This window comes from Oryzias latipes, chromosome 18 (genome assembly GCF_002234675.1).
Source record: "Oryzias latipes chromosome 18, ASM223467v1".
Classification (NCBI taxonomy): domain Eukaryota; kingdom Metazoa; phylum Chordata; class Actinopteri; order Beloniformes; family Adrianichthyidae; genus Oryzias; species Oryzias latipes.
In genome coordinates this window covers 20163670-20187281 of record NC_019876.2, presented here as the reverse complement: position 1 = coordinate 20187281, position 23612 = coordinate 20163670, and the positions used below count along the sequence as shown (strand labels likewise).

The following is a 23612-nucleotide window of genomic DNA, read 5'->3' as shown; positions in this document are numbered from 1 at the left end:
CTATTCTGTTCAAATCGCGCATCAGACAGCTCGACCATTGACAGATTGTCAATGTGCTCGGCAAGTGGTGTGAAGTAATGAGGCTCAAATCACTACTGAGTGACACTTCCGGATACTAAAAAATCGATGCCATGTCGAAAAGGAGGTGTCGACCTGGCCATTTCTACCTGTTGCTTCTCTAACCCTCTCAAACACGTCAATGTAAGGGTGGGGTCATAGGATAGCACAAGGGTAAAGAAGTGTTTGGAGTTGAGAATTTCTTTTGTTCCCCATGGATCTTGAAGAGGAGAGACTTGCTGATGTCAAGCAAAACCCCAACAAGATGATGCTTCTCATTCTGTGGTTAGGCCTCTTGCAATCCTTCAGTTTCTTTTGCCTTGGACTCCTACTGCCATGAGCATCCCTTGGACAAGAAAGTGAGCCCCACAGTCATTATGCATTAGTGTGGTTTGACACAAAACTTTCCTCTCTTCTGCAGAGAATGCTGCTCCACCTGCTGGCCTATGACCATGTTGCGCTCAGAGGCTCCTTTTTCCTCTCCTACCCGACTCCCAAAATAAACGTTTTTGTGTTAGTTTTCTTAGGGTTAACATTCAAAATCCCTGACATATTTCCCTAGGCCTAAGAAAAGCTTATGATACAGATGTGTGTGAAAATGTTAAAACAGTTACATTACAAATGCTTAAATCAAGTGTTGTTTTTTTTCTTTTGAAGCACAAAGAGGCCTCAGTAAAGAACAAAGAGTCGGAAGAGACCTTGTAATGATGAAAAGCTCACATGTATGCACTTGCGATTCTTAAGGAACAAAACTGTTGACCGCAGCAGCGAATCATTGCACCAGTTGATTCTCTAATAAGACCTTTCAATGAACAATCGATTGCAGAAAAACTCAAAGGACTGATTGGGCTGTTTGTCTCAGTTTTTGTCGATACTTGTGATAAATTCCACTTTAGCTTCACTCAGAGAAAAGATGACATGAAAACAAACAGAAAAGACCAGTTCTTGGGTTTTAGCAACATCGTAATTTTTTTTTCATCCCACAAACCTGTAATGTTAGAAATTACTTCCAGAATACATTTTTTTCAAAGAATCCATGACAAAACTTTAGACGTAAATGTTTTGTTTTATTTTCTACTTTTTTTCTTCATCATGCTTAAACAATCACTCTACATCTGCATCATGGTCCTCAAGATCAGGCATATCTTCAAATCCTTCCTCTTGCTTCCGTTGCTCTTCTAGCCTCTTCTTCTCCTCCTCTGCTCTCAGATTTTCCCTCATTGCATTCTTCATCTCCTCCTCCACCTGCTTCCTCTTCAAATTCTGCATGGTTTCCTCCATCTTCATCTTTTCCTGATCCTCTTTGCTCTCCTGTCTTCTGTTCTCTGGAGTGTCGTAAGCCCACTCTTCATCTGAGTCACTGATGTCATCATCTGCAATGTCCCAGTCCGGTTGATATGACTCTGGCATTTCGTTGTCCGGCTCCTCCACAGGCTCTGGCTCGGGCTTGTAGTTCGTGTCTTCCAGTTTGCCCCAGGACACCTGGTCAGCTTTGTGAAGGCTTATTTCTACTTTGGAAGGGACCAGGTTGACAGAGCTTTTATTGACATCAATAACCTAAAAACAAAGAGATCAAAACATTTCAAACAAAGCCACACATCACATTAGCCGACATGAACGCATAGACCACTTTTACAATATCAGTTTTTTGTCTGGTTGGGTTAAATTTATGTTTTGAATATTCAAATCTAAAACACAAATAGTATAACCCTTGTGCTATCCTATGACCCCACCCTTACATTGACGTGTTATTCCTGCCATGACAAAGGTGGATAAAGGTGGAGAGGATTTCATGTAATCCATGGAAACCAGTAAAGATCACAAATCATTGAAGAAAAAAGTTCAGCGCACTGCCTTGTGGGGTCTAGATGACCCCCACTCCGAATGTCAAAGTGCCTGGGATAGCACAAGGGTTAAATAAATTACTTTAAAAACCCTTTGATGATTTTATGTGCAGCTGCCTCAAATATTGATCAATTTTGAATAATATTCCTGATAACATTTTTTCTCAATTGATCTTTGTGGCATTTTTTTATTTCTGTGTAGCTGTGAAGTGGAGAAATACGTAGGAACATGGTTATGCCACTAGAGGGTGCTCCCTGCATTTTCAATGACCAGTTCAGCAAAGAAGTGGTGAACTCTGGGTAAGGAGTGAAAACTGTTGGACAATTCTTTTGATCTTCGGCAAGGATTCAAGACGGTTGAAACCTGACGTTAACCCTTGTGCTATCTTAGATGACCCCTTCCTTGCATTGACGTGTTCTCCCTACCATGACAAAGGTGGATAAAGGTGGAAAGATTTCATGTAATCCATGGACACCATTGAAGATCACAAATCATTGAAGAAAAAAGGTTCAGCGCACTGTCTAGTGGGTCTAGATGACCCAAATCCCAATGGTAAAGTGTCTAGGATAGCACAAGGGTTAAGAGCCATTACCAGACATTAAAAGGTAAAAATAAAAGTTATGTTGACTGTAATTGTTGTACAATCTATTCAGTTCTAAGATGTCCGGTGTAACTAGTATTTTGATTTATACAACTGTGTCGTTGCATTTTATGTGTGTTTTATAGCAGTGCTCGACGAAGCTAATGTGGCCTGTGTTCACCTCCGCCATCATCCCTGTTTCAGTTCTGGCCACAGAGCACCTGCTGTAGTTATTTTTGTGTACTCTTTTCCTTTTGTTTTACCTTTTTCTCTTTTTTGTTTTGTTTACACTCCTTTCTTTTATCATTTTGGAAGATCTGATAGTGACTGGCTAAAAGAAGAATCCCAATGACATTCATAGTGCAAGTTGTTTTTGATTTTTATCTTCCTTATCACTAATTTTTGTCCAAAACCCAGAGTTACATTTTGTTTTGGAATAAAGAACCTGCTGCCTAACTATGAAGCCACAAAGGGCCCCAACTCTGGGTCTACCTGTGGTGGACCCCAGCCCAGATAAAATACAGGGTTGTGTCAGGAAGAGCATGATCCGGCGTAAAAAATCTCTGCCAAACCATCTGTGCCAATTAGAGAAAGCTGATTTGCTGTGGCGACCCCAAGGGATATGCCGAAAGGTGAACAACAACAATGTGAGTGCTGTTCCTTTTTGGGTAACTGCCAGCAGGGACTTTACACCCACTCATGACCAAGCATCATGGCCAGCTTCTTCTCCACTTCTGGAAACACGATTCATTCTGATTTCATAATCTTTGACATGGATTAGCTTTGATTTGAGCCTGCATTCACTTATTTTTCATAAAAAGAGCAACAAGAAAACAATTTCCTGATGGAGGTAATCACTTTGCCATAAAATACATTTTATCATTAAAAGAACTTTTCTTAAATTGTAAGCTGGCTTATACAACATCCCAACTTTTATTTTTTTCATTCTATTTTTTTAATAAAACTAGTGAAATGAGATTGAGGAAAGCATGTGATCATAAGTAAATAGTAAAAAGCACTGGATAAGATGTAAGGAAAGTGAAGTACCCTGAGCCCACTTCTTCCTCAGAGCAGTTTGAAAACACATGTCTCATTTTCCTGTTGCACAAAGCATGAGGCAGACCTCATGATCTGCATGTAAATAGTATAAAACCGTATATTTTATTTTGTTGCAGCTTTATAGGAAGGTCATTTCTAAATACTCACCCCCCAGAGGTGGAAGTTCCTCTTGAAAATCTTTTCTCTGTCAAACTGGATTTGACATGAGAGCTGTTGAGAATAAGGAAAAAAGTTGTTTTTTTACAGCTTTTTTGCAAACAGGTTTTATTTCAAATTTATGTCATTTGTGAACGTTTAACCCTCAGGTTATGGTCGTTTCTGAGGAACAGCATTAATGTTTGTTTCTATTTAAATTACAAAAAGTGTTACCGAATAATGTGTTTTATAAGTCAATTACACTAATTGTGCCAATTTATTTTTTTGCTTAGTTTCTTAAATTTCAGAACGGGTCAGTAGTAACGCTTTCTTTTACAGTACAGTACTTACAGTGTACTTAAGTGGTATTTACATGGTACTTATTGTGTAACTACTGGGTACTTACATGATACTTTTTATGCAATTTACTGGGTACTTACAGTGTGTTTACATGGTATTTTTTATAGAATTTACTGGGTACTTACATGGTACTTTTTTTGTGTCTAGTCTGTACTTACATGGTACTTACCGTGTATTTATGTGGTACTATTTGGTTCATACCTATGAGGTACATACTGGGTATTTATAATATTCTTACTGCTGGGTATTTACATGTTGTGCAAAGGTTTCTTTTGTGGTACTTACCACATGTATGAACTAGGTAAGTACAAATAAAGTACCTTGAATTTAAGTCTTTTTATGTTTCATAGTATTTACTATGAATTTACCACAGAAACTACCCTTCAGTACACTGAAACTGGACTGTAAAAGAAAGTCAGCCCTATTTCCACTCAACTACATGGTACTTTCATTACTAAATACTGGGTATGTTCACTTGAATATTACTTGGTACTTACCCCTTAAGTGCAATGAAACTGGGCTGTAAAAGAAAGTCAGCCCTATTTCCACTCAACTACATGGTACTTTCAGTAGTAAATGCTGGGTATGTTCACGTATTACCTTCCTATACAGTGTACATACACACTTGGTCTTCTGACCTTACCAAATGAGACAATGCTAACTTGTTGGTAAAGGTGAAGTAACTGCATTGTAAAAACATATTCTGGCCTGATTACTTCTTGTAACATGAGGCAAATGTAAAGAGAAACAAGACAGCAGTGAAAACAACAATCTTTAATGATACACTTCTGCAGCATACAAAGTGTCAACACAATGACATTTTTTTAAAAGTTCTCAACGAAACAGTAAAAAGGAGCATTCCAAAGAACACGTTATTGGCCTGAGGGTCGTGTTTTTTGTCCGTCAAAATTCCTTCAGCAGAGTTTGCTAACAGTGCAGGACTTCTTCAAGGTTTGTAACTGCAAGAAAAATCACAATATGAGCTAAAATGAACATAAAAAGCATAAAGACTTTGATGAAGAACAAAATATATTTTACTTATTTAATCATTTCTGTAATGAATTTGATAAATCTCTGTGAATTCTTTATTGCTTTGACTGCAATGCTTGAAATCAATCAATTATCCTCATTTATAAACATGACAGATTATTCACATCTTTATATTTTGTTTACATAAACAAAAACAACAAAAAAGAAAATAAAGAAAAAAAAATCAAAATTGCCATATAAAATCTAATTTGTTTAGACAAGGAATGACAAAAGTAATGTTTTAATTGGCAATTGCTGTGTGTATTTCTTCTTTATAAATGTTATTCGCACCTACAATTTGCATTAGCATGAAAAACATGGCAGTGTAAATAAAAGGAAAAAAGAAATAACAAGGCAATTTCAAATTCAACACAGTTACTCACAAAAATATGAGCTGTTTTAAATGTTTCAAACAATTAATTTCACTGTTGGGTGGTATTGTTGTCTCTATCATATTTGAAAAAAAATAAAATAAAACCAGAGAAAGAAAAGAAAATGGGGAGAATGCAGTTAAACTCTTCATTCATGTAAATAATATGTCCACTTAGTGGATTTAACTTACTTTAGCTTACTCTCCTGTGACTTCACGGATTCTTCTGGAATGTCTTCACCATGGCATAGCTCTTCTGAAGCGGTAAAAAAGACGGAAGTACATCATCATTATTTTAAATAAACGCCTTTCTTTGATTTTCCCAGAAAGATGTGCGCTCAAACGAGCACAGAACCACAGACTTTATAATTTAGGCTACGTGCTTGTTTAACAGGTGCCTCTCTCCTGGTAAGTAACAACAATGTTTGTAGATTTTCATTACAAACTTTGAAAATTTATACATTTTTAAATAACTAAAATTATTGCATTAAGGTTGCAGACATGCTCTTACGTCAGGTTTAAAATACAGAGAGAGCGGCTTGAAATCATGAGGTTAGCTTCTTTATAAAGTTTGATCAGTTTAAATATTTACATATAATGTATCCAATATTTAAAAAAACAAAACACTGGCTTACCTGCCAAATGAAGAGAAATTCAAACCGTTGAGCGCGTCGAGGATCTCCGGATTAATGCACGTTCACCATGGGGGTAGTTATGCTGCATTCAAGTGCGCTGGGAATTTGCATCTTTGCTCGCCCCGACCTACTTAACAAAAACACACACTCGGGATGTTTTAAGTATTAAAAGTAAATATTTAGCCTTGTTGTTTTACATATTTTCCTGACATTATATATTAAAACAAGTTCATGTTTAGAACAATATTTTAAAAAAATTAAGTTCTGAATAATTTATCATCATGTTTATAAATGAGGATAATTGATTAATTTCAAGCATTGCAGTCAAAGCAATAAATAATTCCCAGAGATTTATTAAACTCATTACAGAGATGATTAAATAAGTAAAACATATTTTGTTCATTCATTCATTCATCATTCATTCATCTTCTTTACCGTTTATTCCCTTTCGGGGTCACGGGGTTGCCGGAGCCTATCCCGGCCACTTGGGCGTAGGACTGCTTGCCAGTCTTTCACAGGGTAGAATATCCTCAATCACACATTCATTTGCTCTCACACTCACACCTATGGACAATTTAGAGTTGCCAATCCACCTATGAAGCATGTTTTTGGACGGTGGGAGGAAGCCGGAGATCCCGGAGAAAACCCACGCATGCACGGGGAGAACATGCAAACTCCACACAGAAAGGTCCCCCACTGATGTTGTGTTTTTTATGTCCCCCAGCTGGGACTTGAACTGGGGACCTTCTTGCTGTGAGGCAAGAGCGCTAACCACTGCGCCACTGTGCAGCCCCAAACATATATATATATATAAACATATTTTGTACTTCATAAAAATCTTTATGCTTTTTATGTTCATTTTAGCTCATATTGTGAATTTTCTTGCAGTTACAAACCCTGAAGAAGTCCTGCACTGTTACCAAACTCTGCTGAAGGAATTTTTACGGACAAAAAGCACGACCCTCAGGCCAATAATCAATAATGTGTTCTTTGGAATGCTCTTTTTTACTGTTTTGTTGAGAACTTAAAACAAATGTCATTGTGTTGACACTTTGTATGCTGCAGAAGTCGAAAGCCGTTTATTTAAAATAATGATGATGTACTTCCGTCTTTTTTACCGCTTCAGAAGAGCTATGCCATGGTGAAGACATTCCAGAAGAATCCGTGAAGTCACAGGAGAGTAAGCTAAAGTAAATTAAATCCACTAAGTGGACATATTATTTACATGAATGAAGAGTTTAACTGCATTCTCCCCATTTTCTTTTCTTTCTCTGGTTTTATTTTATTTTTTTTTCAAATATGATAGAGACAACAATACCACCCAACAGTGAAGGTAATTGTTTGAAACATTTAAAACAGCTCATATTTTTGTGAGTAACTGTGTTGAATTTGAAATTGCCTTGTTATTTCTTTTTTTCCTTTTATTTACACTGCCATGTTTTTCATGCTAATGCAAATTGTAGGTGCGAATAACATTTATAAAGAAGAAATACACACAGCAATTGCCAATTAAAACATTACTTTTGTCATTCTTTGTCTAAACAAATTAGATTTTATATGGCAATTTTGATTTTTTTTTCTTTATTTTCTTTTTTGTTGTTTTTGTTTATGTTAACAAAATATCGAGATGTGAATAATCTGTCATGTTTATAAATGAGGATAATTGATTGATTTCAAGCATTGCAGTCAAAGCAATAAAGAATTCACAGAGATTTATCAAATTCATTACAGAAATGATTAAATAAGTAAAATATATTTTGTTCTTCATCAAAGTCTTTATGCTTTTTATGTTCATTTTAGCTCATATTGTGATTTTTCTTGCAGTTACAAACCTTGAAGAAGTCCTGCACTGTTACCAAACTCTGCTGAAGGAATTTTGACAGACAAAAAACACGACCCTCAGGCCAATAATGTGTTCTTTGGAATGCTCCTTTTTACTGTTTCGTTGAGAACTTTTAAAAAAATGTCATTGTGTTGACACTTTGCATGCTGCAGAAGTGTATCATTAAAGATTGTTGTTTTCACTGCTGTCTTGTTTCTCTTTACATTTGCCTCATGTTACAAGAAGTAATCAGGCCAGAATATGTTTTTACAATGCAGTTACTTCACCTTTACCAACAAGTTAGCATTGTCTCATTTGGTAAGGTCGGAAGACCAAGTGTGTATGTACACTGTATAGGAAGGTAATACGTGAACATACCCAGCATTTACTACTGAAAGTACCATGTAGTTGAGTGGAAATAGGGCTGAATTTCTTTTACAGCCCAGTTTCATTGCACTTAAGGGGTAAGTACCAAGTAATATTCAAGTGAACATACCCAGTATTTAGTAATGAAAGTACCATGTAGTTGAGTGGAAATAGGGCTGACTTTCTTTTACAGTCCAGTTTCAGTGTACTTAAGGGGTAGTTTCTGTGGTAAATTCATAGTAAATACTATGAAACATACAAGTTCAGACTTAAATTCAAGGTACTTTATTTGTACTTACCTAGTTCATACATGTGGTAAGTACCACAAAAACACCTTTGCACAACATGTAAATACCCAGTAAGAATAATATGAATACCCAGTATGTATCACATAGGTATGAAACAAATAGGACCACATAAATACACGGTAAGTACCATGTAAGTACAGACTAGACACAAAAAAAGTACCATGTAAACACACTGTAAGTACCCAGTAAATTCCATAGAAAGTACCATGTAAGCACCCAGTAGTTACACAATAAGTACCATGTAAATACCACTTAAGTACACTGTAAGTACTGTACTGTAAAAGAAAGCATTACCGGGTCAGTTTGACCCATAATATAACAGGAGGGTTAAATTAAATTTCTTCTTTAAGAAATACATTCTTTTTCACCAGTTTCCTCTGATGAAAGGAGGATTTGTGGTTATGTGAATATTTAAACACTGCTAAAACAGGAACCCCAGAAGTAAGTGAAAAATATGTTACATTTAAAAAAAAAATCTTTAAATGGGCCAAATATCTGGCAAAAATTCTTTATCAAGACAGAAATTAAAACAATAGTCTTTTTACCCTCTTAAGAATCCATTTTTGCAGTGTTAACTGAGTGAGGATGACACCTGTCCTGCTTTTTTTCATTGAAATTCATGAACCGACAAAGCTTTTTAATATGTTTCTAAAATAGTTGTTTGATTATCAAAATTATTTTACAAGGTTAAGATGATGCTAAAAAATGGAACATGTGGAATATGACTAAATAAATCACTGGCTGGTAAATATCACTAAATAGCTTGTTGTCATGCAGTTGGTTTTCAGTTATTAAAACAGTTAGTCTAAAGACACAATCAGCATCTGCAGTGTTTGTGAGACACAACAGAACATTTTTGTAACACCTCAACATTTTTTTCATCTCTGACAAAAAATGTCATAGTTAGGTGAAAAAGAGTTCCAGATCCAAAGATTAAGAGTTCCTATACCACTAAAACCTATTTGTGCTAACAACTGAAATGCAAGATTTGTAAAACGCCATTGATGCTACACTTATAAATCAGTCCTGCAAGCAGACAATTTTATGAAATGTGGAAAAGGCAAATATTTGAAGTATCAAAACCATTTGAATATTTGAAGCATCAAAACCATTTGGCGTGTCGAGTGCCATTATTTTTGGGTTACTCACCACTGTCTGGTTGGCCTCTATTGTACAGAATTCAGGAAGTGCATTTTTGGCATAAATTGTTATGACAACAGCATTTCGGGTCTGATGCCAGTCATGTCGACATGCCACTTTCTTCTTGTCCTGGGAAGACATGCAAACAGTCAGAAATGGCGAGCAGATTTTCAAGCTGCATTCATACCTAACACAATTCGCGCAGGAGAGGCTGCCAGTTTTAATAGTAATACTAATAATAATAATAATAATAATAATGGATTGGGGAGCTGGTTTAGCTCGTGCTGGTTTGCGGCGTCCATGAAACCAGGGTTCGACTCCGGGCTGCTCCCTGTTCCCTTCTCTACCTCTGAGCCGGTCCCAAGCCCGGTTTGAGAAGGTTGCGTCAGGAAGGGCATCCGGCGTAAAACATTGCCAAATTTACCATGTGACTTGTTCGCTGTGGCGACCCCTGATGGGAGAAGCCGAAAGTGGAATAATAATGGATTAGATTTATCTGTGCTTTTCCAGGAGCTCAAAGTGCTTACAATTTTCCCATTATTCATTTACTCCTCATTCATACTTGGTGATGGTAACTACTAATGCAGCCTCAGCTGCCCTGGGGCAGGCTGAAAAAGGTGTGGCTGTCAGTTTGCGCCTACGGGTCCCTCTTACCATCTCCGGGTCATTCATACACATTGCCTGCCTGGAGCCACACTGGAGGCAGGGAGGAAGTGAAGTGTCTTGCCCAAGGACACAACAACAGTTGGCTGGGGACAGCGGGGATCAAAGCGCTGACCCGCTCCTGAGCCACTGTTTTAATTTTAAGTCAATGGTACAGATCTGAGATCCTGTGGCGCATTTCGAGCGACGAGTGCAGAGCGGCGGTCTGAATGGCACGGCGCAATTTCACAAAGTTTAAAAATTCAAACTTTGGAGAGGTCGCTGCAGTGCATCAACCATTCAGGGACTCAACTTCTGACATTTTCAGTGTTTTGATCAGCTGGTAGAATGCACATCCAATATGGTGGATCAATCCAATAGTTCTCCTCCTGAACTTCCATTTTTTATCCATGTAGCGATCAGGCTAAAAAATTTGAGTTGGTAGCTCCTCCCACACGCGGCTTCACACGGTTCAAGCTTATGGACACATTTTTGGACAGGCGGCGAGCAGAGAATTTACCACGTGGCAAAAGAGGGGCGGCCGACACAGATTTGTTGCACGAACTGCATTTGGTATAAACACAGCTTGATGAGACTAAATAACATTTAAAGCCCACTTTAAATTTAAAGCTCAAAATTCAATTTCTGAGTATTTATTGAATCAGGAGCAGATGAAAAAAAAACAGTTTGCAAAAGAGTATATTTGTCGCGTAGAAAATAGGATGGGCAGGGCACAAGGTGCCTGCTCCAAGTTCTCAGCAGAGGGGAGGGCACGTGGCAACAGTCCCACTAACAACTCAAAAAATAATTTTTGATGATATCCTGCCTTCTGCTGATACTGTGTCCTAGAACACGACACAGGTTTTTTAAGTTTTAGCTAAAAACAGCAAAATCATTATCAAAAGACCACTGGAAATGCTTTACAAAAGATGATCGGATTGGATCTTGAAAAAAATATACTCCCTGTCCCTGTTACTGCAGGACTATTTTCTTTGAATTTCTTGTGTGTTAAGAAAAAATAAAAAACTGTGCCCACTAGACTACAACAATACAACAACAATGGTCATTACATCCTGTCTCACCTTTTGATTTGTTCCTCTCTTCTTTAGTCTCTGAGGCAACTGCTTCAGATCTACCTGTCACTGGTTGGGTCTTAATGCACGTACCTGCTTTGGAACCCAGCTGTGTTTCCCTGTGGTGCAGCCTTTCTGGTCCATGAAGGCATTGAAGTCTGTGGTTCTTATGCAGCAGCAGCTCCAATATTTATACCTACGTATTACGACACGAGATTGAAATCAGTCTCTGACACCAGTGAATTGGTGTTCTTGTAAAAATAATCAATAAAGGCAGTAGCAGTTTTGGGTACAGGCAGTATGGGCAGCTGCCCAGGGTCAGCAATTTAAAGATGGTGCCGGCCAAGCGCTTGGGGAAAATAGATCTGCGTTGGTTTTCTTTTTTCTGTTTTTCTGTTATATGCCTGAAGTCAGCCAGAATTGCCACAACAGCCTCATTGACTACCGACGAGTAGCTCTGACACCTGTTTTAACCCTTGTGCTATCTTAGATGACCCCCACCCTTCCATTGACGTGTTCTCCCTACCTTGACAAAGGTGGATAAAGGTGGAAAGATTTCATGTAATCCATGGACACCAGTGAAGATCACAAATCATTGAAGAACAAAGGTTCAGCGCACTGTCTGGTGGGTCTAGATGACCCAACTCCCAATGTTAAAGTGCCTAGGATAGCACAAGGGATTATGAAGTGTTTGGAGAAACTGGTCCGACGTCACATCATGTCCTACCTCCCACCTACACTCGACCCACTACAGTTTGCATACAGAGCTAACAGATCGACAGAGGACGCCGTTGCCACAGCGCTCCACACCACCATTTCCCACCTGGAAACACAAGGGAGTAATGCGGGGCTGCTCTTTGTCGACTTTAGCTCTGCATTTAAAACAATATTGCCGGACAGACTGTCAGCAAAATTGTTGGATATTGGACTTCCTCCCACCACTTGCTGTTGGATCAGAGACTTTCTCTCTGACAGAGTGCAGAGAGTCAGAGTGGGTCCTCATCTCTCCACAGCCCTGAGTGTAAACACCGGCTCCCCACAAGGCTGTGTGCTGAGTCCTCTGCTGTACACACTGTACACGTATGACTGTATCAGCACACACACCCAGTCATTAAGTTTGCCAATGACACAACTGTGGTGGGGCTTATCTCTGGTGGTGATGAGACGGCATACAGGGATGAGATCCAGAGGCTGGTGTGGTGGTGTGCAGACAACAATTTGGTCCTAAACACCTAAAAAACAAGAGAAGTGATCGTGGACTTCAGGAGGAAGAAGTCAGATCTGCAGCCCATTGTGACAGTGCGACAGTGGCTCAGGTGGTTGAGCGGGTCGTCCAATGACCGAAGGGTTGGCGGTTCGATCCCCGCTCCCACCAGCCAAAAATGTTGTTGTGTCCTTGGGTAAGACACTTCACCCTCCTTGCCTCCAGTGGGGCTCCACTGGTGTGTGAATGTGCATGAAGGGTCCCGGTGATGGTCAGAGGGGCCGTAGGCGCGAAATGGCAGCCATGCCTCTGTCAGTCTGCCCCAGGGCAGCTGTGGCTACAACCGTAGCTTACCGTCACCAAGTATGAATGAGGAGTGAATGAATAATGGACACACTGTAAGCGCTTTGAGTGTCTGTCTTGAAAAGCGCAGATAAATCCAATCCATTATTTGGATTGTTGCTAAAAATCAATGCCAGGTCTTCCACTCTGAAAATTGGACAAAAGAGCAAAGAAAACTGAATGATTTTATTTGTTATTACTGAAAAGCACACATTTTATTTTTATTTCCAGTCTTTGTTCGTTCTGTTCTGGAGCATGTTTATGTTTGTATAATTTTGGCAGGATACATTTTTATGGAGAGCAAAATGTTTTATTTAAGGTTTAAGTTGATTTTATTTTGGATCAATACTCCTATCTGTTTTTATTCATATTTATCTTCAAAAAGTTAAGTTTTAAAGATGAAAAAGTTTACCTTCAGTTAGGTTTAGCTTTAGTGTGTTCAATAAATGTTTATCCTGTTCTGACTGCATTCCTAAAGTGTGTTTTAGCTCCTGTGCAATTGAGCCTGACACCCCTGTAAAAGTACATAAAATTCATGCATTTTTTTTGGTTAATTTTTGTGTAAAATGGCCAAATAAAAACAGGGAACGCAAAACGATGTGGTCAATGTGTGTGTCTGTAGGTGGGTGGGGTGGGGTGGGGTGGGGTGGCACCTGGATGGAGAGGCAATGTAGAACCGCCAAAGGGTTGACTGTATTTGTTATTACCGTTGTAAAGGTCTTTCCCTATATTTCTTTAAATAAGTTGGCTTGCACACCCAGGTCTCCCCTCTGCTTTTACATTTCTGTTGAACTATGTGCAATCAATCTAATATGTGACTGAAACCAGAGTCATGCAGTCAAAGTTTATAATTGATTATTTAATTGCAGACAAGGCCTAAGTTGCAGCTTTATGCTACGTTTACACAGGGATCAAAACACGTGTTCAAACGACCACATCCAATGAAAAGTTCTGTAAATGTGCGTATATGCAAGTTTTGGGCTCTCACGTTTCTAAATCTGTTTTCTGACTCAATGTACAAAATGCGCGGCCATTGAATGCCCTTTGACAGTTAAACAAGTTAAACTTTGACCAATCAGATTTGTTAGTAACGTATGGGTAGCGTTTTTTTGATACATGTAATTACAAAGCAATTGTAAATTGATCATAGAGGAGTAATTATTTATGGTTTGTGCCCAGGTGGAATTATATGACACTAAGTCTGTCATATGTCAGAACTGAGCTGTGAAAGAAAGAAATTCACAAGATTTGCACAGCTTCGACATTTCACACTAAGCCTTTTCCAACTGTTGGTACACCTGCTAGTGTCGGGTAACAACAGTCCAGTGTGCACACCATATACTAAAAGTTTAATACAGGTTCTTGATGGTGCCACACAAGGCCGGTCAGAACGTGGCATCAAGAACAAAGGAACGTGCATCAGAAAGCTTTCTTATCTCACCCTTCATGGAAGACGGGGGCTCCAGGGTGGTGGGTGCAGGCCTCCATGTCAGTTGTTGATCCTTGATAGATCTAAACACAGAATCAAGATGCGCTGTATACCATCATCAAGATAATCTGATCAATAAAGATAACAACCACGCCAAAGAGTAGTTTTCTCGTCTTTGTCTCAGTTTTGATGTTTGGAGGATAAAGGCTTTCATTCAGACAAAATTTAACATTCATGGGGACTGTTCTGCTTCAACATGCCTCCTGCTTCAACATGTCTCCTGCAACTTTACCACCTTATTTAGGCAGATTACACACTCCAGAAAAGAGGATTTGTTTATTTGTTCATTCAGTGATGTGATACCTCGGTTAACATTTCGGAAATAAGACAAAACACTACAAAGGAAAATCCTCCTTTTTGGCTTTATTTAATGTTTTTATGTCAGCAGAATTTTGAAATCACAGGTGGTTTTGACGTAAGTCTCCTTCCACTGCTTTCTGCAATCTTAGAAGCTGATCACAGTTTTAAGAACAAAAGGCTGTAGTTAGGGTTGTGCCGATGGACGATATCATCGTCCATCGTGATGGGTGACTGACATCCCGATGGAGAGACCACCATCGTGATGCCACGCCCCCGCCACGTTGCGCGTCGACACCATAAGCCGCGGTTACATGTACAAAATATCTTGATGGGATCAATGGTCGGATTAGACTCCAACCGTGTACATGGGCCCAGAAAAATGTTTTCAGAATATAAAAACGTTCACTAAGGTCACACTTTCCGTCGGAATAAATCATCCGCACATGCGCAGTAGGGTTTGAAAACCGGAAGGATAAGCCGAGCGGCTTTTTTTTTCAAACTTTATTGAATGTAACAATTCAATACAAAACAATTTTAAACAGCGCCGAGCGGCTATATACATTGACATGTCAGCTCGGTAATATACGAGACGATCTTCTAAACGTGCCTTTAATAATGTTACGGTTATTATGAAACACCTGTTCGCTCATCATTTGAATTTTAATCCGTATGGTCAGTGCTTTTTCTGAACGAAGCCAGGATTAGCAGTATGGTAACACGGGCTAACAACATTAGCTTTGGGTGGTGCTGCTTGCTGGCTGCACGTAAACATGTAAGAATAACATCAGCCTTTATTTAGTCGGGACACAACTGGAAACACAAGTCCGCGTGATTGTTTGAATGTTTTCTAAGGACTGAGCGACATTTCTGCTTTGAAGCTCAAACCGCTGTGTGTGCTGACGATCCGAGCTGTGCTCAGACACACACTTTTAGACCCGGTTCTGAGTTCGGTTGCTTGTACCCCTAGAGCTGCGGGACGGATCGCAGTCTTAAATCTCCCACACATACCGCTCATGTACCCCCCCCCCCCCCCTTCCCATCAAACACAAAGCTGTAGTCATTAGTTAAAATGAAAAAAAAGCAAAAAAACGAATAGCAGTTAAATAAGAACGAAAAATGTAAAAATACCCCCCCCCCCCCCGACGATGTCATCGTCCATCCCGATGGTTGACGGCAAACATCGTCAACGGCCAATTTAAGGGACATCGCCCAACCCTAGCTGTAGTAGGCACCTGATGCAAAAACTTTAGAAAACAAATGAGGACAAATAGATGATGTTTATGAATTGCTCCAGTAGATGGAGCTCTTAAGAAACTTTGCCAGAGGATGGAAGCAGAAAACTGATAGACTATATTTAGGCACAGAAATAGTAATAAGACCTAAATCAATCCTTCTGGTAAATTTTCAGAGGATTGTTTAGAGTTCTCACAGGGATCTCTGTGTTTTTTTAAATGGGTATGTGAAGATTTTTGTGTTTTAGCTGCATTACTACATTAACATGGCTTAGCGGCTAGAGAACTGTTTGTTTAATCACAAACAAGGCACATTGAAATGATTTCAAACTTTAAAAAGAAAGTAAGCATTTAAGCCTTCATTTACAGTTTGATGAAGGAAGAAAAAAACTTCTGTGTCAACATATTTTCCTTATAGGAAATTATAAAAATTATAGGAAACATTTAGCCAAATAGTTTAAGCATCAAGCCTATTTAGTTGTTATTAAAGCAAAAATTAGTGTCAGATGTTTGATTACAAACGCTTTTTTCATGAATGTCACAGTCATAAATTTTAAACATTACAGTTCCATCTAGACATGTCCATAAACATTAATTATTTGCTTAAAACTGAGTCTTTAGTAGACATTAAGGTTAGTAGAATAAGAAAGATGTTGAAAGCTTAAACTGTGATCACAGCTCATCAGGATGAGGAAATTTAACAGTCCTGTTTTTTTCCCAAACTGTTCTTAGTTCAGACTCCAACAAAAAATGTATTTATCTCTTTCCTGTCCTGTCCACAATCACTCATAGCAGATGGTCAGTCTTACACATTCTGGTACCAACCTACCATTTAGAGGAAGTTTTTACTCTCTGTCACCCATTGCTTCTTCAGTGTAGAGATTATACCATAAATCCAGTAATATAATCTGTTGCCCACTTTTATATGCCATTATTAAAATACATGTAAAGCTACATTGTCTTCTTGGTTTGATGTCTTTGTGTTGCACTAAATGAGTGTAAATAAAAGTTTGCAAAAAAATGATGAAAGACTCACCGTTTTGCAGCCTGCATTTTTGCAGCGGGTACCTTTCATAACAGTCTGACTCTCTTTAAGAAAAGACAAAAAACATTTTTAAAAACAGTGACAATATGTTATAAAATTATAGCATTAAACTGTATTATAGTAGGACATTTTGTCTAATTACACTTTTTTAATCAGATCTTGCAGACCCTTTAATTTATGTCATTTAAAACAGATATTGCCCTTTTAATCTGAATTACAGATTGCAATAAATTTATAGCTCATTTTATGAAACGTAAAGTTTAAATTAATTGCAGCAGACTAATAAAATGCCTAATAACACACATAAATACACAGAAGAAAACTAACAAAAAGATTGAATTGCAACAAAAAAATCTTTTATGATAGTACAACACTTCTACCTTTTTTCATAAGTCTCTTCAGTTTACTGCTTAAAAAAATTGATTAGCAGATTTTAATGCAGATTCAATTTTTTTTATATTTAAGAATTTGGTGTACAAAACAATGAACATTGATTTAAAGCTACAAGAAAAAAAACTCTATTTTGTGTTTATGGGGGATACACCATGAAAAGGGCTTTTGTCTGTTTACTCAGTCTTCTTTTGCTGATTACTTCAAAGTTATTGATTTACCTGGGTGTCATGAGTTGCTAGACAGTTGACTGTATATGAGAACTGAGTCGAGTGAATGTAACGCCACCCATTGAAAATTACGTGCTTACAGTTCTAACAAAATTAAGTCAATTCAGTTGCCACTTTTTTGTGATATGGATGCCAGCATTTTGGAGCTTCCTGTTTGAAACGTAATGGGGGAGGAGTCATTCAGTCTGATTCTCATATACAGTCAATGTAGATACATGAATTTCCATGCATGAAATTAATAAAGTTTTAGTAAAAAAAAAGAGAGCTGACCTTTGGTCTCGCTGCTGGAGGTCTTGTTGATGTCCAGCTTCTCAAGAACCTGAACCAGAGACGCTGACACTTTGTGGGGAAGCTTTGTCATAGGCTCATCTGAACTACATGCACACACACAATTATTGATGTAACATTGCCTTAAATATAGGAATAAATAACAGTTTTCCTCTCTATAACAATTCTACAGACCCAGTAATGGTAAATAACATAAAAGTACCTAATAGAACCTCATATTTAATGCTGATTAAATCAAAAGAAGTTAGATTATTAAATATTATCAATGAATAATTAAATAAAATCATTAATCACTGACAAAATAAATAACTCTACATTAATCACTTGAGTGACCCAGCAGCTGGCCTCTCCATGAACTCTGCAAGTATGGTGCAAAATTACAAATTCACCTTTTTTTTTAAACAAATAAATTAGAAAACTAAAGCTGGAAAACAGGGAAGTTGAGTGGGAATCATAAACACACACCTGGGTCTCTCTTTCTGCAACATTTCAGCAGATTTGGGGCCTTGGTAGATAATTTCTTGGCAGTTGGTATGCCTACTATTGCCCTTATCCGAACACACCTCTGCCCTCAGAGGCTCTTGAGGCTTCTCGTTGCTGTGGCGACCGTGGGTGCAGCCCTGCATTCAAGCCACCAGTGGTCATGTCATATTAGAATGCAATTTCTCCAGCTTATTGCATTGTGCTCAAGGTGTAACCACTCCTCCTGAAACATGATGCAGTTAGAGGCAAACCATTTCTCCAGACAACTGCTGTCAGTGTAAGACTTGGAAAAAAATGCAATGTCAGCAATTTAAAATAAAGTTACTTTTACTGGAATCTTAATTTCAACTTTGTCAGGTGAATTTTATTTTATTAAAATGTAGATTTCATTTACTTCAAGAATAAGTGAAGCTCTACAAAAACAGGCCATAGTTTAAGAAACCCACAAAAAGACCTCTGAGAATGCTTAAAAAAAGAAGATATTTAGAGATACTTTGTGGAGAGTCCAAGATAAGTTGTGGTGTCTTGCTTCACTTCTATACTTTATAAACACAAAATGACTAACAGAAAACTCAAATGATTAGGAATTAAGTTTTTAAAACAAACAAACAAAAAAAATAGCACTTTAATGAGATATAGATAGTATAAATTATGGTATGTTGGTCGATTTGGTAAGTTTTTGTTCACAGCAATGTTAGTTTAAGGTGCAAAGATATAGAGATGAATATTCAGGGGGGAAAAAAGCACCTAATTTGCGCAAATTCAAATTTGATTTACACATTTTTAACATGATGTAACTGGATTATATAGAATTCATTATCAACAAATGTAGCATTATTTTAATACAGCCAGTAGTCATTTAAACAAAAAGAACAACAACAGATGAATTATTGTCAACAAAAAGGTTTTTTTTAAATGGCAAGAAAGTGTTTTTGGGATTTCACGGAAACAGCCATTTTGATGTGTTTGGACCATGTTAATGAGAGAGGGGTCTTAGAAATGCATGTATCAAATATGTTTGAGGATTTCTAATTATCGCGGTAATAGCGATTAATTAATTACAGAGAATTAAACAGAGTTTTGGCAGTTTGGTTAGTTTTACATTATAATTACTTTTAAACAATATGATGCTAACTATTATCTATTATGTAGGGGATCAATTCCGACGAGTTGCCCAATATCAAAAATTACTTGGCGATGGAGACATGATTCCGTCCGACGGTTATTTTTGTGAAGTGAATTCAACTCTGATAATGCACACCTCAAAGGGCATTATCCTGCTTATGGTAATTTATGAAAATATAAAAACAAAATCCTTTTTCACACAAAGCAGACTACTTAATGAGTTGTCATGGTAAAATGTCCTTACTCTTTTGATGTGTTAAATTAGAGCACATTTGGTGTATATATATATATATATATATATACATATATTATATATTATATATTATATATTTTTTTATATATTTATATTATATATTACATTTTCTTAATTGTTTGAGATTTAAAATAACCTCCAGGAGTAAAAGGAGTAATAGTAAATGTTGTAAAGCTATTGTTTCAAAAGCCTATTAGAGCCACTTTTTAGTCGTATTTTGATCTTTCACTGCGCCACAATGTCATACATTGAACTGAAAATATGTCCAAATGAGGCTTTTCATAGCCATTACTAGGTTAGATTAAAATTAAATTAATTAGACTAACTAAATACAGGTCATAATTAATTAATTACACTAAAAAAAGAATTCCACGACAGCACTAAACATCCCTATATAAATATATGAATGGTTATAAAGGACATCTACTTTTAATATAAAGACCCATAACACAAGAACTGGTAGGGATTAGGTACTAATAGCAACCTATATTTATGTCCTTGAGTCACTTCCCTCAAAATATCAATGGCGAGCAATTAACATCACCCGGTGAGGGCCCTTGAGCAAGTACCCTTAACGCTACTGCCTCCCAAGCGCGGTTGGGCTGCAGCTTACTGCTCCCCCATTCAGGAATGGGTCAAATGCGGAGAACAAATTTCCCATTGTGGGATAAATACAGCATAATAAAATATAATTTAAAAAAATAAATAAAAGTTTTCACTCTTGAATAACTAAAGTTTGAGTGTATAAAAAAGGTATTGAAGTCACAAACTCATGGAAATGAGGGCAGCTATCCCTGCATCCCTCTTGAACTAGTTTTCAAGGTATCCCTTCCGCTTGATTAAAGTTTTATCAGAGAAGCTGAATATTTTCCCATCATCTCGACTCTTGCTGAGGTATTGCGGGAGCTCTGTTCCCTTATGCTCCATGCTGCCCAAACAGGGGGGTTTTCTTAGTAAAGCGCTGTGTTTGATGTTAAATTGTCACCTTGATGGAGAGAAACTCTGAGAAGTCAGTTGTCCTCTTCCGACAGCAGGACCATCCCTGGAGAAAGAAACAGACAGTTGGGTGTCATGAGCCAGATCAGATCCAAACAGAACAACGTCCTTTTCTTACCTTCAGGGCATCATGGAAGATGGGAACTCCTGGATGGAAGAGACAGGAGTCTGTTTTGGTGAGCGAAAAACAGTCATCAGAGAGACATACATGTGTAAAAAAAGGGTGTAGCAGCTGTTCCATGCCACTGCAGTTTGGCCGGAGGGTGGGGAATACGCGGCCCATGTAAGGACATCATGGCCCCTCTTCAAAAAATGAGACTTCCTCTCACATGGAGATACAGGCATGCAACAGGGCTCTGGACCATTAATCGACTCCCTAATGAGAGGAATCGTGACTCATGGCTGGCCTTGTACATATTTTTTGCCTGTTTATGATTAATTTACATATTTTACTAGATCAATTTACATTTGATTTGCACATCAAGACAAATGTGGTCACAAGTGATCTTTTCCAAAATGAAAAGCTTTATCTCCTTCACTGTTAGTGAAAGGATGGGTGGTGGGTGCTAGATGAAAGGAAAATTGCTGCATTTTTTTATTGACATTGAAAATAGAGTGAGATTGTATTTTTCAATAATATTGAAGCTAATCTGCTGCTAATCAGGACAAATCAACAGAGCTCTGCTTTATACCTCACACTCAGTGAAACTTGTGTCAAGTTCTCAGCCAAAATAGCAACAGCAAAAACAAGCCATCGTAAAGAAATATTACATTCTAGGCGACAAGATCTCACCATCCTTGTTGTTGTTGAGGTCAAACGTTTGTCCACAGCCTTTATTGTAGCACAGCAAAGCCATGTTGGTTTAAAGGTTTCTATGGTTTTTTGTCTTCCTCTTTGATTACAGTGCTCGTGTTCAAGAACTTCTTCTAGACAGGCCGTGTCTCCTGCTCTTAAAACAGGGGTCAGGCCTCCCGAAGTTTCTCGCGGGGCAGAATGGAGAGATCCAGAAAGTTGGTCCCTTTTAGGGGGTGGGAATACAGCTTCACTAACTGGTTCTGGCCTGCATGAATGGACGTTAAAAATAGCAGCTCTGCCTGCTTCTCTCCTCCCCTTCTCCATTTTCAGCTGTCAAAACTTATCTAAAGGTGGGGGTTGACATTCCTCCTTGTGTCACAGACTCTGCTTTAGCCAGTTTGCCGTTTAGGAAACCCAGCCTCTGTTCCTTCATCTCCTTTTGATGCTAATAAAAAAGCTTTCCCCAAAAGCATTCTCCTCTTTTGGGCAGGTTTTATTCGTCATAGTCAATGGGTTTCCAATTTCTCAGTGTTATATGAATCTCCTTTCTGAATCATCTTGTCCTGTTGACATTTGTGGCTTTTTCCCTTTGAACTGTGCTCTTGAGAGTCTTTGCTGAATAAGTAGTTTGATGGCTGCTATCTTTCAAGTCTCATCTTTAAAACTGCTGGATTATTTGAAACCCTAATCTTTTGCAAATACTTTGGGTTTTTGATTTTAGTCTTTTATCGGCTTGTTTTTTTATTATTATTGTTCTTTTGCTACATATCTTTTTTCATATTATTTTATGGCACTTAAAACATTCTTCACATCTTTGGTAGAATATAGTAATGTACCTCTGGTTCCGAAGCAAACATTTTCTATCTAATATCCAAATCTGAGACAAACTTAAGATGAACCTGATAACTGTTTCTCACTCAGATCTTGTCTTTGAAATTGCAATCATGAGAAGATGCTTGACCCTGGAAAACAAAAACCAGCACATATTATTGCCTAAAGTCTTGTGATTTTACTAGGGTTCACACTCAAATGCTACCGACATCCCTGTTGGCTCCGAAGAGTTTCACATACAACATGTCAACATATACACAATACAACTACAGTTCACATACTTATGCATACAAACCAACACATGCAAAGCATTTCATTCAGTCACACATACTATTCTGGGGTAAGGATACAATTGTCGGTTTGCATTTGATAGTATTGAGGCAGACAAAATTAAGGAGTTACTAGCAAACGTTAATTGTGATTTTAATAATAATATGGACAGAAGACTTTTAAAGATTGCATCTAAATCAATAGTTAAGCCCATATTCCGTATATTTAATTTGTGCATTGATGAATGCCTGTTTCCTGATTTATGGAAAGTCTCAAAAGTTATCCATTTATAAAAAAAATGCAAAAGAGCTTTTGACAGTAAATTTATGTATAGGGAATAGTTTTTAAGCAGATTCAAATATTTTTTATGTAAACAGTATTTATTCTGATGCCCAACATGCTTATTAAGAAGGCCTCTCTACTAACACAGCACTGACAGCTTTAATTGATGACTGGTACAGACAGATTGATAAGAAGCTGTTGGTAGGATCTGTGATGTTAAACTTAATGATCTTAAACTTGTATTAAAGAAACTATCAAATAATATTTTTAAAGACTTAGCTGTTCATTTTATGAGCAGTTGCTTGACTAACAGAAAGCGATGTGTTGTATTTAATGGCTCCCTTTCCAAAATTGTGACCCCTTAGCTTTGGAATTCCACAACGGAGCTGTCTTGGCAATTTGCTCCACAGTATTGTTGGAAATGATATGCCTATCCATTAAGTAAAGCACATATGACTGTCTCCGCTTATGACACAACTATAACAGTTTCTACTGTTAGCTTAAATCGGGTGAATGACATGCTACAACAGGAGTTAATGTCTTTTTCTGAGTGGGTTGTGTAGAATAAGTTAAAGTTGAATGTTTTGAAAACTAAATGTATGTTACTTGGTTCTAAATAGAGAAAAAACCCAAAA

The 23612-nt window shown here is 37.7% G+C and overlaps 1 protein-coding gene across 1 annotated transcript; it reads right to left on the bottom strand.

Moving 5' to 3' along the window:
• Positions 1-1103: 1103 nt before the first annotated feature.
• Positions 1104-21836, bottom strand: LOC101164846 (cysteine and histidine-rich domain-containing protein 1). Its single transcript, XM_023966334.1, has 11 exons — positions 21592-21836; positions 20917-20966; positions 20788-20844; positions 18407-18561; positions 17924-18027; positions 17025-17077; positions 14409-14479; positions 11515-11617; positions 9716-9835; positions 3689-3751; positions 1104-1614 (listed from the first exon to the last, which is right to left on the bottom strand). Exons 1-11 carry the CDS (start codon positions 21653-21655, stop codon positions 1162-1164), a joined length of 1293 nt encoding a protein of 430 aa, XP_023822102.1. The 5' UTR covers positions 21656-21836; the 3' UTR covers positions 1104-1161.
• Positions 21837-23612: the final 1776 nt, after the last annotated feature.